The sequence below is a fragment of the Chrysochloris asiatica genome, unplaced genomic scaffold (genome assembly GCF_000296735.1).
Source record: "Chrysochloris asiatica unplaced genomic scaffold, ChrAsi1.0 scaffold00037, whole genome shotgun sequence".
In the NCBI taxonomy this organism is placed as follows: Eukaryota; Metazoa; Chordata; class Mammalia; order Afrosoricida; family Chrysochloridae; genus Chrysochloris; species Chrysochloris asiatica.
Window position 1 is genome coordinate 16,061,085 of NW_006408555.1, and position 12,905 is coordinate 16,073,989.

Consider the following 12,905-nt stretch of genomic DNA (forward strand, 5'->3'; position numbering starts at 1 on the left):
CCATCCCTGTCTACTCTGTGTGTGGAGGGGGTGGGAATGATTCTTGCTGTAAGGACTTGTTCCCTCTTTTGAGCTACTGCTTCCATAGGTGTTGCTTATAGGCTTTTGAAAGTGGTGACAGGTACCTAGGTAATGAATGTATAGAACTTGTTTGGTGAATCTTCATTAACTGTTTTCTAGACAACTGTATACAGATATACTATGGTACATTCCTGGTTCCTTTGTCCCACACAGCTTTATTGAGCTTGGTGTCCATGTGCACATCTTGTGTCCCATATCCATGGCAAATTTCTGAATCACCTTGAGTACCAGAGGGGCACGCTTCTTGAAGCCTAGCCCATGGATGAGCTTGTAGTGTTGCTGATGTTGTCTCTGGCCACCACGTCACTGATAGCAGAATGGCCCTTTTCACCGCCCTTAGTACTGATAGCTGTAATCCTGGAACCAGGTTGGAAAGAAAGAACATTAAATATCATTTCTCCAAGTTTTTTTGGTGATTCAGTGTTCTAGATTCCAGTTGTCCTTAGCCCCGTGGGGCCTGCAGGGTTTGGATTTGTCATAAGTCTGCAGAAGAATGAGGAGTGGTAGGGTACAGAGTGAACACAACGTGACTTCCCTTCACAAGGGACTCCTCCAGGGCAGGGTCACCACAGGACATGTGGTTTAAGGAAACTCTAACTATAGAGTTTTCCAAGAATGGGAATTCCAGAACACTTAACTGTGCTCCTGAGGAATCTGTACATTGACCAAGAGGCAGTCGTTGGAACAGAACAAGGAGATATTGAATTGTTTAAAATCAGAAAAGGTATGCAGTCAGGGTTGTATTCTTTCACCATATTTATTTACTCTGTATACTGAACAAATAATATGAAAACCTGGATTATATGAAGAAGAACATGGCTTTAGGATAGGAGGAAGACTCATTAACAACCTGTGATACACAGATGAAAAAACCTTGCTAGGTGCAAATGAAGAGGACTTGAAGTCCTTTCCTTACTAATAAAGATCATAGCCTACAGCCTTCAGTATGGTTTGTACCTCAAGGTAGAGAAAACAAAAATCCTCATAACTGGACCAATAAGTAACAATGATAAATGGAGAGAAAATTGAAGATCTCAAAGATTTCATTTAGTTTGGATCCACAATCAACGCTCAAGGAAGCAAGAAATCAAAGACCAAATCTGCTGCAGATGACGTATTTAAAATGTTAAGGAGTAAAGATGTAATTTTGAGAGCTAAAGTACACCTGACCCAAGCCATAGTATTTTAAATCACCTCATATGCATGTGAAAGTTGGACAATAAATAAGGAAGAGTGGAGAAAAATCCATGCATTTGAATTATGGTTTATGGTGTTGGCAAAGAATATTGAAAGTAGCATGGTCTGCCAGAAGAACAAACAAATCTGTTTTGGAAGAAGTAGAGTCAAAATGCTGCTTAGAAGAGAGATGGCGAGACTTTGTCTGTCTTACTTTGTCAGGAGGGACCAGTCCCTGGAGAAGGACATCATGTTTGATAAAGTGGAGGGTCAGTGAAAAAGAAGAAAAGCTCTAATGAGATGGTTTGACACAGAGGTAGCAGTAATGTGAGGATGCCATAAGACTGGGCAGTGTTGTGAACTGTTGTACATAAGGTTGCTATGAGTCAGAACCAGTTCAGCGGGTGCCTAACAAAAACAACAGCCACTGGGTAACAGACTCCACAGTTGTTCATGGGAGAAGGCTATTCCTCACTCAAGTGCAGTGGAGTAGAAGGACCCAGACTGACCCAAGCCCTGCCATCTGCAGCACACGGCTCCCCAGGTTAGTAGCCAGAGCATAAGCATGCAGATGGTAGTGGAGAATGCAGGAGCATGGACGGTCACCTGGGTGGCTGCTGTGGGTCAGACATGGTCGTGGCGGGCATCTGTCCCACCCATAGTATGGCCGTACTTAGCTGCAAGGGAGACTAGAAAACACAGGAAGATGGGCTCAGCAAAGAGCTAGCTGGTTTTGCTACTAGGGTCTTGAGAATGAGGAAGAGCCATTGATGTGGCTGGCAAAGGAGGCTCCTACCGTGGGCGTAGATGTATCTAAGTCTTCCAGAGCTTCCCTCTGAACCCCATCTAGTCATCTCTGGTCTCCATTCCTCACTCTTTCCCTACTATCAAGTTTGTGAATCCACTTGTGACTTTATAACCAAAGGCTCAAACATTAAGTTGTTTTTTTTTTTTACTCTCTCAGCCCTATAGCTGTGAGATAAAACATTCCCCCATTTTCTAATCATGCCACAAGTCAAGATTTTGGACTGTGAGTTTGTCTTTCTTTTCCTTTAAGCTACTCGGTGCCATTAACACAACCTCCCTACCCAACAATCCTTGACTTCCACATGCTCTTTACCCTGTCCTGTGGAAGGGGTCCCAGTGTCCCTAAAAGCCTTCCTTTTGATGGGTGCTTTGTTCCAGAGATTGTGGGATTAACTGTGTCACTACAGCAAGCCAAGGGCTGCCAATGGCCTGTCTCTTCATACTGGCTGGATTGTCATTGTTTTCTGGTATTTACTAGCCTTAGATTGTCCGATTTCCCACAGGGCTTCTTGCTCCATCCACTCCTGGTATCTGGTGTTTGCATTAGTCAGAGTGCTCAGTATTAAGCAACAGAAACGGATTCTTGTGACTCTAAGCACAGGGATACTGGTTAGCTGTCAGCAGATCTGGAAAGGTCCTAGACCTTGGGTTTGGATGAGACCACATTGCAGATCTGGCCTGGTGAAGGCCCCCACAACCTCTGCTAGGCACGGACAGCACAATTGGCACCACTGAGGTGGGATGGAGGTGCCACCACCTTTGAAAGATGGATGTATCTGGTATTGTCACCACCAGAATAGATTTTGTACAGACTGCTTCTTTGCATTTATAGTTGGGGTCTATATCTGGGCCTGTGTCTGCTCCTAGCATTGGTTGAAGCAGTTGTCATATGCTCATGTCTCAGCAGGAAGGGATACCTCTAAAACTAGGGGGTACCTCTAAAACTAGGGGCTACCTCTAAAACTAGGGAGTACCTCTAAAACTAGGGGCTACCTCTAAAACTAGGGGTACCTCAAAACTAGGAGATACCTCTAAAACTAGGGGATACCTCTAAAACTAGGGGGTAGCCAGGAAGAATGACTCCTGTTCACTCCGAGAAGGCATCTGGTGCACCTGGGACTCGGGCCCACAGCTCTACTCTGACCATTGTTCAAGGGGGAAGTGATATCAGAACAGCCAGCCAGTACAGACAGAACTAGGCTCTGCTTAGCCAAGTCTACTGGGCATCTCTGAATGTCTCATTTCTTGTAGCTTTGTGGGATTGGGAAGCAAAGGACTGAGATCCCTTGCCTGCCTTCCCCTCCTGTTACCCTGGTCACATACAGTACCCTTCCTATAAGATGAGGCTCATAAGCACATCTATTTTGGGAGATAGTTGTGAGAATTCAATGAAATGATGGATATAAAGTTTGTTAATACAAATAGCAGGAGTTGTTAGCTACTGGCTGCCATCTTTATGTTGAGGATAATACAGTGACCCTTTCTTTACTTTCTTTCTGAGAACACAATGAAAATAAATGAAACACTTTGCATCTAGCTAATGAATTCAGGCTGGACATGTCTAGGGCACAGTTTGGTGGACTCTGGGGACTAGTTGTTCAGTCTGTCCACCCACTTTTGCTTGTCTCCCATTTCCTTGTTCAAGGCTATTACCCTGGCCTCTCTTTCATTCTGTTTTCTTCCCACCTGCCTGCTCACCTCCCCTACCTTTGACTCATCTGCTGTCGTGACTTCCATCCATTAATGGTACTCTCCGTGTTCCACAGAGTCAAGCACTTACAGGCTAGAGACCCAAAAAGGGAGTATCTCCTAGGACGTCCGTCTGGAGGTCTTGTGACAGATGAATATGGAGCAAAATCTTCTACTCTACTTGCTGGCGCCTGGGCCATGTCCCCACGTTTGTCTGCTCTGGGCTTCGGGCGGCAGATTCCCAGGAAGATGCTCCATATATGGCTGTGCTTTGCTGTTGGTGCTGATGGATTAGTACCAAACTTCCAGACTCTCTCCCAGCCCCCTTCATGGAGACTGTTGGCCCCAATTCCAGGTTGCTAATTAGGCCTCTCAGTGATGTCTCCTACTCAACCCAATGGAGCCCTGGCAGCGTGGTGTAGTGGGTTACAAGCTGGGCTGCTAACCGCAAGGTCAGCAGTTCAAATCTACCAGTCACTCCATGGGAAAAAGATGAGGCTTTGTGTTCCTGTGAAGATTTACAGCCTCGGAAACCTTATTCAGGGTTGCTATGACTCAGACTGACTTGATGGCACACAACCACCAATACTACCCCCCACTCAACCCAAAGATAGGCTCTGTGATTGAGGTCTCATGATAATGGTTTGGGTTGTCGGCCTTCTCTCCTTTCTGTAGTGCTCTTCTTTCAACTTTGGACCTAGCAAGCATTTGTATATACCCTGTGTGGTGGATATAGGTGTAGTGGACATCATAAATGTGGAAGTAACCATAGTGATAACTGAAGGAACAGACAGAGAAACACAGACTACATGGAGGACTTGCAGTTGTTTCCCTGGGTGCACACCTGGAGCCCTGTTCTCTGTGTCCTTGGGCCAGGCTGTCCACTAGGAACAGGTCTGTCTGCAGAACTGAGAACTCCTCTGTATTTCTCACTCCAACATGTCACCTGCTAATACTTAGCTAGCATGCTAAATGGACAACCATAAGCTTGTCTGTTTTTGTTTTTGTTTTTGAATGAGATTGAGGGGCTTCTGAATTTAAATTTTAAAGTTGTCAAAGTCACTTCAGTTGGAATGGGTAAAACATGACAGCATGACTAGCCTCTCTAGATGTGACAAGAGTCAGGGCCACCACGTCTGTGAGCGTGCCAAGCCCACACAGGTTCCAGAGTGGCTGCCATGTCTTGCTATGTGATGCTTTTCTTTTGAGTTCTCAGTACAGGCATACCTGGTTTTATTACACTTCACATTTATTTTTATTTTTTTGCTGATGTTATGTGCTTTTATTAAAATATATATATATATATATATATATATATATATATATATAAGGTTTATGGCAACTCTGTACTTAGTAAATCCATTGGTGACCATTTTCCATTGGCATGTGTTTACTTCATGTCTCTCTGTCACATTTTGGTCATCCTCACATTCCAAATATTTTTGTCATACCATAGACGAAGGTATAAAGAAAGTATCATTTTTATACGCTCTGGGAAACCAAAATCAATCATATTACTGACTTTATTGTAGTGGTCTGGAACTGATCCCACAACATCTCTGGGGTCTGCCTATAAATTGTGTCATCTTGTGTTGGCAGCCTGTCCTTCTTAGGACAGCCATTTCATGTCCTGTGAAAGGATTTGTAAACAGTGCTCCCTCTGCCTCTCCCTCCAGCTCTCCCTGGCCCTTTCAGAAGCAGCCAGGCAGTGGCTTAGCCTAGAGGCAGGTGCAGGGGGTGGGTCTGGCAGTGGACAGGTGGGCGGGCAGAAGCTGCGCCCAGTACTTTTCTAGGTGGGCGGGCAGGAGCAGGACACTGGAGAGTCAGCCTGACCAGGACCTGTGTCTCATCCTCACTCCTGTTTTCTTGTTCTTGCTTTAGATTTAGACATGGCCCGAGAACTCCGTCCCGAGTTGGCCCAGCCTGGCCTGAAGAGACAGCCTGCTGCAGCTATCTTCTGGTGAGTCTGTTTGGGGGATACGGAGACCCAGGATGACCAAGGCCTTGCCATCCGGGGACTGGCTGGTTTGGGACTCTGGGTTTCACTGCACACCTGGGCTGATCTAGGCTGCCTGGTCCTACATCTGGAACACTTGAAAAGAGTCCTTGTCCCCTGACCAAGGGGGTTGGCCCAGCTTTTCCAAGACCCATGCTAGCTGACGTAACTCGGCCACCACCATCCTGCCTGAGCCCTCCTGGAGAACCCACCTCTGTGGGGTACTCGGGCCTTTTTTCCAGTTTGGACATTTGGGAAGTAGCAAATGATAACCTTCCAAAATGACACCTTGCCCCTAACTTGAAAAGCATAAAGAAATTTAAAAGAAATTAGGAAACATTTTCAGAAATACCAGTTTCACAGATATGTGGGTGTATATATTCCCTGAGCTATCTCCTAGCCTAACTGTGGGCACTTGGATGGTTGGTTTTGCTGTGTGTGTGTGTTTGGGGGGGTATTGCTGTTGGGAATGGCACTACTGTCACCACAGGGGTACTGAGTTTCTTCTGGGTCTTCACCTTAGCTCATCTCCCCGGAAGTGGACTGGTGAGGCTGGGTGTGGGCGGCTTTGCAGTGCCTCTGTAACTTCACATTGCCTGAGAGAGTTGAGGTCAGATCTCTCCCTGCCAGCAGCTGCCTGAACCTGTGCCCCGTGCGTGTGCCTGTGTGGGAGCCTTTCTACTGCTTCTCTTTGGGACTGACGGGTAGACGTGGACTTGGGGATAATGAGTCGATTTGGGGGTAACTCTGAGTTCTTTAAACATGTGTGCTTCCTCAGCGGTGCAGAGCTGCAGATTGCCATATGGTTTTGTCATTTTCCTTCTGAGGGGCGCTAATTGGTTCTGTCTCCTGGTTTCCCTCCTGTGTTTGTTAAAATAGCCACTTTGCAGGTTTTGTGAATGCCATCCTCAGTTCACTAGTACCAGTTACCTTCTTCAGATTTCATGGGGTCCCAAGTAGTGGGAATGACTCCATGTAAAGGGACAGTCAGGGCCTGGAGCAGAGGAGGGCTCCTCAAGACCCACCTGACCCCAGGGCATTCTGGGGGAGAGAATGAAACACGCCCCCAGGGGCTGCAGGTGGTAGTGGAGGACCCCTTAGGTTGGTACCAGATTCGGGGAGTTAGTGTGAAACGCAGCTTGACCATGAAAACTGGTCAAGTTCAGGCCATGGGATTTGGGTTCCTCTCTCCCCACCCCATAACCTTGAGGGAATGGCTTTACCTCTGCCCCCAGCGCCATCTCTCTGGTGTGTTGCATTTCTCCGTGGAAAGTCACTGGCTTGCAGACTGGAACCATGAGAGTCACCTGCTCAGGGCACGGGCATCTGGAAGGCACAGAGGGCAAAGGAAGACTGCGCACGGAAGCCGTAGATGCTGCGAGGGGCGGGCTGGATGTGCTAGTGCGGAGCGTGTGCGCTGAGCCCCGCTTAGTGGCTGCTCGGTAGCTCCGTGCGCTCGCCGCAGGAAGGCAGGAAGGAGTGGTTTCAGTGACCTCCCATCCCTTTATACTGTTCGTCTCTGACTACCAAAATCCAAAAACAGCAATAACAAAAACAGAAAGAAAAAACTCCAAGTCACTTAAAGTAGTCATTTAGGGGGAAAAAAAAAAACAACAGTCTTTGCATTGGCCGGGAATCGAACCCGGGCCTCCCGCGTGGCAGGCGAGAATTCTACCACTGAACCACCAATGCTTTGATAGCACAGGTCTTCTTAAAGTGGCCTAGGTGGTTGTGCTACGAGCTTGTGCTTTGCTCCCCACGTAGAAAGGAGGTGCTGGGGAAGGGTGAAGCAGGAAAGTTGAGCACACATACCGTGGCTCATTTTTCTATCTCTGTGGATGGGCCTCCGAACAGTGGTTCCTAGGCAGTCCACCTAGACCTCACGCCAGAGGAGGGGTGGGGGCTGAGAATCTCACCCCAGTAACTGGGACCCAGTGGAATGAAAGAGGCAAGGGCTCCCAAACATCCTCATTTGGCCTCAGGGGCCCCCTTAGGTCACGCAGGTGGTTGCAGAGCTAGGGGCCATGTGGCCTGGAGCAGTGGAGGTTGTCAGGGCAGCACCAGAAAGTCTGTACACCACCCCCACCCTTACCGGTACGTCCTCTCTCCTGCAACTCACCCACCCTGTCCAGGCCCAGGCCCTCAGGACCCAATTGTCCATCTGCCCTGGGAGCTCCCACCCCTTCTCAGCACCAGTTTCCTGGAGTGCAAGGGTGGGTGATAAGGGGTGAGTGGGCAGGGTGACCCTAAGGCCTTTCAGCTTCATCCTTTCTCCAGGGCCTGGAGTAGGTGGGAGGTCACCTAGAGCAGGAGTGGGGGTGGAGTGGCCCGGAGCAGGGATGTGTGGCCTGGAATAGGTGGGTGGGCCTGGATCAGGGGGAGGTCACCTGGCCATAGCTCTAACCCCGCCTGGTGCTGAGATTCCCACACAAGGATTAGGGGTTCTCATACCCCAACTATGCTTTTGGCCTGATTTAATAACTCTCTTCATCCTTTGCCAGACAACAGTCCAGAAGGTCAGCAGCATCGTGGCAGGCCGAGCACCTTTAAGGGTCTGACTCAGGCTGGGCTGGCTGCTAGGCGTAGGCAGCTGGGCCTGCCCTGGTGGCCGGAAACCTGCAGGCAATTGTCCCCTCCTGCTGTCTAGTGTCCTTTGTCAGAGGCCAGTGGAGGAGAAGCTTACTTGCAATGAGTTGGTCAGCATCTTACTGTGGTCTCCCAAAGTGACCTTGGGCAAGTCCTAGGGACCCTCCTGGCCGAGAATCCTGGATTCTGAAGCAAAGCTGTATACCTGTTTCCTCAAATTAGCCTGGCCTGGCGCATGTCCTCTGACTCCAGGCAGTGACCTTTCTGTTTGTGCCCTCTGCAGCAGTAACTATGACCTGGACTACGAGCTGTACAGGGAGGACACCCCCTACAGGTGGGTGAGCCTGCTCCTTGGGTCTTCTGGGCAGAGGTGGGGCTCCCCAGCCTGATGGCTGCTCTGCCTCACCCTGTAGGGTGTATGAATACCAAAGGATCCCCCCACTCATCAACCGTGTTCCAGTCAAGATCCGGAGGACCCACGTGGGCATGGGGGTCAAGAGTAGCTACAGCCCTTACAAGGCCCCCAGGCAGATAAAGCGTGAGTGAGGGGCAATTGAGGGGCGGCAGAGCCTTGCCTACAGAGCTGGGTACAGTGGGGAGCCCAGGCAGCTGGTGCTCATCGCTGGCCTCTCTGGCCCCTCCCCTGACAGTCCGGGCTCAGGAGCTACAGGTCATCAGGGCGGAGCTGAGCCAGATCAAAGCCCAAGTGGACAACCTACTGGAGAGTCTGGAGCGCATGGACCAGCAACCAAGCCAGACTGCAGGTCAGAGGCACCCATGTGACCCAGGCCTCAAACTGAGCAGAAAGAACCTGTCCCAATCTGGAAGATGCTAGGGTCCTGCAGTGGCTTTCCATCTTCAAGGTTCTACTCCCTCTAGTTTGACGACCCTTGTCGCTTTGAAGCTGTCCAGTCACCACAGCCAGGACCTGCCCCTTCCCAGCCCCTTGACCACTGGAGTGCCCCAGATCAGTCTGGGCATGATCTCCCAACCCTGCCACTGACCAGCGACTCTCCTTGCACAGGGATGGAGGACACTGCCGAGAACAGGAATCCTGGGAATGAGGGCTCTTTGTTTGGAACTGACTCCCTGCAGAAGATCAGGAGCAAGGACAGCACCAAGTCCCAGGGCCAGCGGGTCGCTGCTGAGGGGGCAAGCGCTCAGAACACCGACGAGGAGGAGGAGTGAGTGGGCTACCCCCGACCCCATCCCTACTGGTGTTTTTATGTAGTAGCCTCCCTGTGAGCAGGGGAGCAGTTAGGGTTTGTGGAGCCCTCAGGGAGCAGGCCCTGGAAAGTATGGCCCCACCTTGTCTTATCTCTCAGCTCTGGGCTGGGTGGGCTCAGCTGAATTAAGGGGCTGCTGTAACACCATCTCCTCCTGGAAGCTGAGAGGGAGGGTGGGTGATAACACACTGTAGCAGAGACGTGGCAGGTGGGCCTCATGGCTGCAGACCCCTTACATGAGAACCACCTGGGGACGTCTGTTTAAGTACAAGTTTCTGTCCTCATCCCAGCCTAGGTCTGGGGCTGTCTGCATTGTACAACAGCCCCCAGGGAAGTTGAGTCATGTTAACCCCACCCTGGAGGAGCAGTATGGCCAAGTATGGGACAAATAGTTCTGTGTAGCTTTGAAGGGCAGAATATCCCCTGCCCTCCCCTCTTTTCCTCCATGTGGTGGTCCCTGAAGACCAAGCTCCCATTGTTGCCCAGGCCCTAAGTCATATCTCCAGAACTTTCCCAGTTCCTAGGGTGTCAGCAGATGCCCCTCACTCCCAGTCATGCCATTGCGTTTCTAAACCACACTCCTGCTTGTCTCCCTCCAGGTGAAGAATCACATACCAGACCGGGAGGGCAACTGGTAAAAGGTTAGGTCCCTTCCAGGCTTTTCTGGGGTGGCCTCCTTCCCTGCCTCTATGTTTGGAAGCCCTCCTGGAGCTAGGGCAGAAGCAGAACCAAATTCAAACCAAGTTCAGCCACATCCCCTCCCAATAGCGGTGGACTTCAGCTTTGAATGTCATGTTTCCCAAGTCCTAGACCTGGCAGGACCTTTCTCCAGCCTCAGGAGCACAGGAAACACACCTGTGTTCCTACAGCCTCCCTCCCAGTCGGAAGCAGCTATAATGTCCAGGGGAGGACCTCACGTCATGTTTTTGATTCTAGACTTGTCCTCTACCCTACTAGTCATGCTTCAGAATCCCTGTATTTTTATGTACTCTCTGTATTTCAGATCTGCTCTGGAAAAATGTATTATGTCAGAAGGAAAAAAATAAAATTTCTATTCTTTTTTCTGGCCAAGGGTTCCTGATGTGATCCCAATGCTTCGTTCTGGGCCTTGGGCTCCCCTAAGGCCAACCCTTCCTGTAGAGGTTTTTGGAACCAGGCCTGCTCTATGCAACAGCCGAGCGCTATCTGGTCAACCAGAATTAAGCACCTGATTCTTGGCAGTTCACCTGCCCTTTCCCAAGCCCAGGCTGACCTGGGGCCAAATCTGGACAAAAGGCACTGGACCCTGAAGGCAGCCTGTCATCCCACTCATTATCATCAGCGGAGATGGCTACAGGAGGGATCTGGCTTTCATGCTGAGCAAAGCCCTTTCCGACCTTGGGGTTTGTTGCCCCTATCCACAACACTGAGCCAGGTATTAGGAGGTGCACCCACTGTTTCTGGGGTCACGTACTCTCCTGACTCTTGTAACCAGACAGCACTGTCCTGACTGGTACTAGGGTAAGCAGAGACAGCGTCCCCTCCTTCACCACTCTGCTGTTTCCAATAGTTCAGCCTGTCTTCTACTGGCCTTGGCTTGACAAGGGGGCACATCTAAAGCAGTGGTCTCTAGAGCCCAGTCCCAGAGGCGCCTTGTTCTTTAGAATCCTGTACCAAAAATCACTACAGAAACACTGTTCAGACACAAGTTTGTTTTGTTTTGTTTTAGTGCATACGTAAAAAGATACACAGCCCCTTGTCCATCCTCTCAAAAAGTGATGTAGAAGAAAGCTGATGGTTGGACTTGCATGAGTAAGGTCCACCTAGGTCTCGGTTTCCAAACCCAGCTGAAGTTCTTCCCAATTTGGGATCAGGCTGAATTCAAAGGATTCCTCAGCTCCAACAGAAAAGTTTCTCTTCTGGAAAGAACTGGTACAACAGCTGTCCAGAGCATCAGTTCTGGGCGGGGAAGAGGTGGCTGTTGCCCAAGCGCCTCCCCATGCCATCCTCTGCGGTGCTCTTCAGTTCTCACCTAGGCACAGTAACAGTCCGAGGCCAGCGGCCCTGGCCCTTGGCGTCGTCAGCGCAGGCTTCTAGCTCAGGACTGGGTGGTGGCACCCCTCCGGCGCGCGGCCCGCACCAGGCACTGCTGCAGCACGGGGTAGAGGCGCTGGCAGCCCTCGAGGCCCAGGCGCACGGCCTCGGCCCAGCTCTCGGTCGGGCCGCCTTCCCCGCTGCCCAGCAGTCCGGCCACCTGGTTGAGCACCGGCATGAGCGCCACGGTGAGGCCGGCGGCGGCGCGCTCCTCCTCGAGCCGTGTGGGGTCCAGCAGCCAGGTGGGCGCGGGGTCCGACGAGCGGCTCAGGCCGCAGCCCACTACAAGGTCGTACATCTCCACGCCGGCGTCGGCTAGGGCAAGCGCAGCGGCCGTAAGCGCGGCAGCCAGCGCCGAGCCGCCATCTTCCAGCAGCAGGGCCGACACCTCGAGCTGCGCGCGCGGGTAGCGGCCCAGGCGCACGGCCGGCTCAAGCGCCTCTTGCAGCGCCAGCGCCAGCTCGCGCTCCTCGCCGCCACCCGGGGGCGCGCGACGCCGGCGGCCCGCAAAGGGCGCGCGACGAAAGTCGCAAAGCAGGCGGCCGCGCAGAGCGGCCGGAGCTTCACCACCCGCCCCGGCCGGGCCGCCGCCGCGCTCACTACCCTCGGCCTGGCGCGGGCCCGACACGGAACACAGCACCTTCGTGCCGCCCGCCTCCAGGTAGGCCGAGCCCTTAGCCTGGCTCAGTAGCCCGGCGCGCGCGTACACGGGCCGCAGCCGCGTCGGGTCACGGGCAGCGGGCGTCTCGTCCTCGTCGAGAGCGTACAGCTGCGGGGGCTGCGACTCCTCGGGTCCGCGGATTCGGCGGTGGTCCCCGGGCATGGCGGCGCCAGGTGTGCGAGTCGCTTCCGCCCGTCGATTCTGCTCGCGCGCCGGTTCTTCCGCTCGCTTAAGACGCGCGCCGGCGCGGGGACTGTCGGGACAACGGCGGGACTGTACTGCCCCCTGCCGCCCTGAAGAAGGAACGGCGGGTTTCGCCGAACCCTGGCCGGCAGGTGGCACCAAGCAGGCCGGCTGACCTCCAGCCTCCTGGGTCAGGCATATTTGCTAAGACGGTAATTATTTTACAGATATTTGCGTAATTTCTGTGTGTTCCCTACTGCTTTCCGAACGCGATGGCTCTGTAGAGAAGCACTGGACTGTGAACCACAATGTCGGTGATTTGAGCTCACTAGATGAGGCTTTCTGCCCCTGTAGATTATTATAGACTCGGAAACCTTACAGAGGGTTGCTGTGAGTTAGGACAGACTGGATGGCACATAACTGCTCC

The 12,905-nt window shown here is 51.8% G+C and overlaps 1 protein-coding gene and 1 non-coding gene across 2 annotated transcripts; both read right to left on the reverse strand.

Moving 5' to 3' along the window:
• Positions 1-7,370: 7,370 nt before the first annotated feature.
• TRNAG-GCC lies at positions 7,371-7,441 on the reverse strand. The gene has a single exon. It is a non-coding gene; the product is annotated as a tRNA-Gly (tRNA).
• A 4,153-nt stretch (positions 7,442-11,594) lies between these two features.
• EXOSC6 (exosome component 6) lies at positions 11,595-12,481 on the reverse strand. Its single transcript, XM_006860173.1, has one exon. The coding sequence runs from the start codon at positions 12,455-12,457 to the stop codon at positions 11,639-11,641; it is 819 nt and encodes a 272-aa protein (XP_006860235.1). The 5' UTR covers positions 12,458-12,481; the 3' UTR covers positions 11,595-11,638.
• Between the last annotated feature and the right edge of the window lie 424 nt (positions 12,482-12,905).

What these genes read in the sequence shown, in the direction of transcription:
- EXOSC6 (XM_006860173.1), bottom strand. Translation starts at nt 12,457, where the DNA reads ATGCCCGGGGACCACCGCCGAATCCGCGGACCCGAGGAGTCGCAGCCC.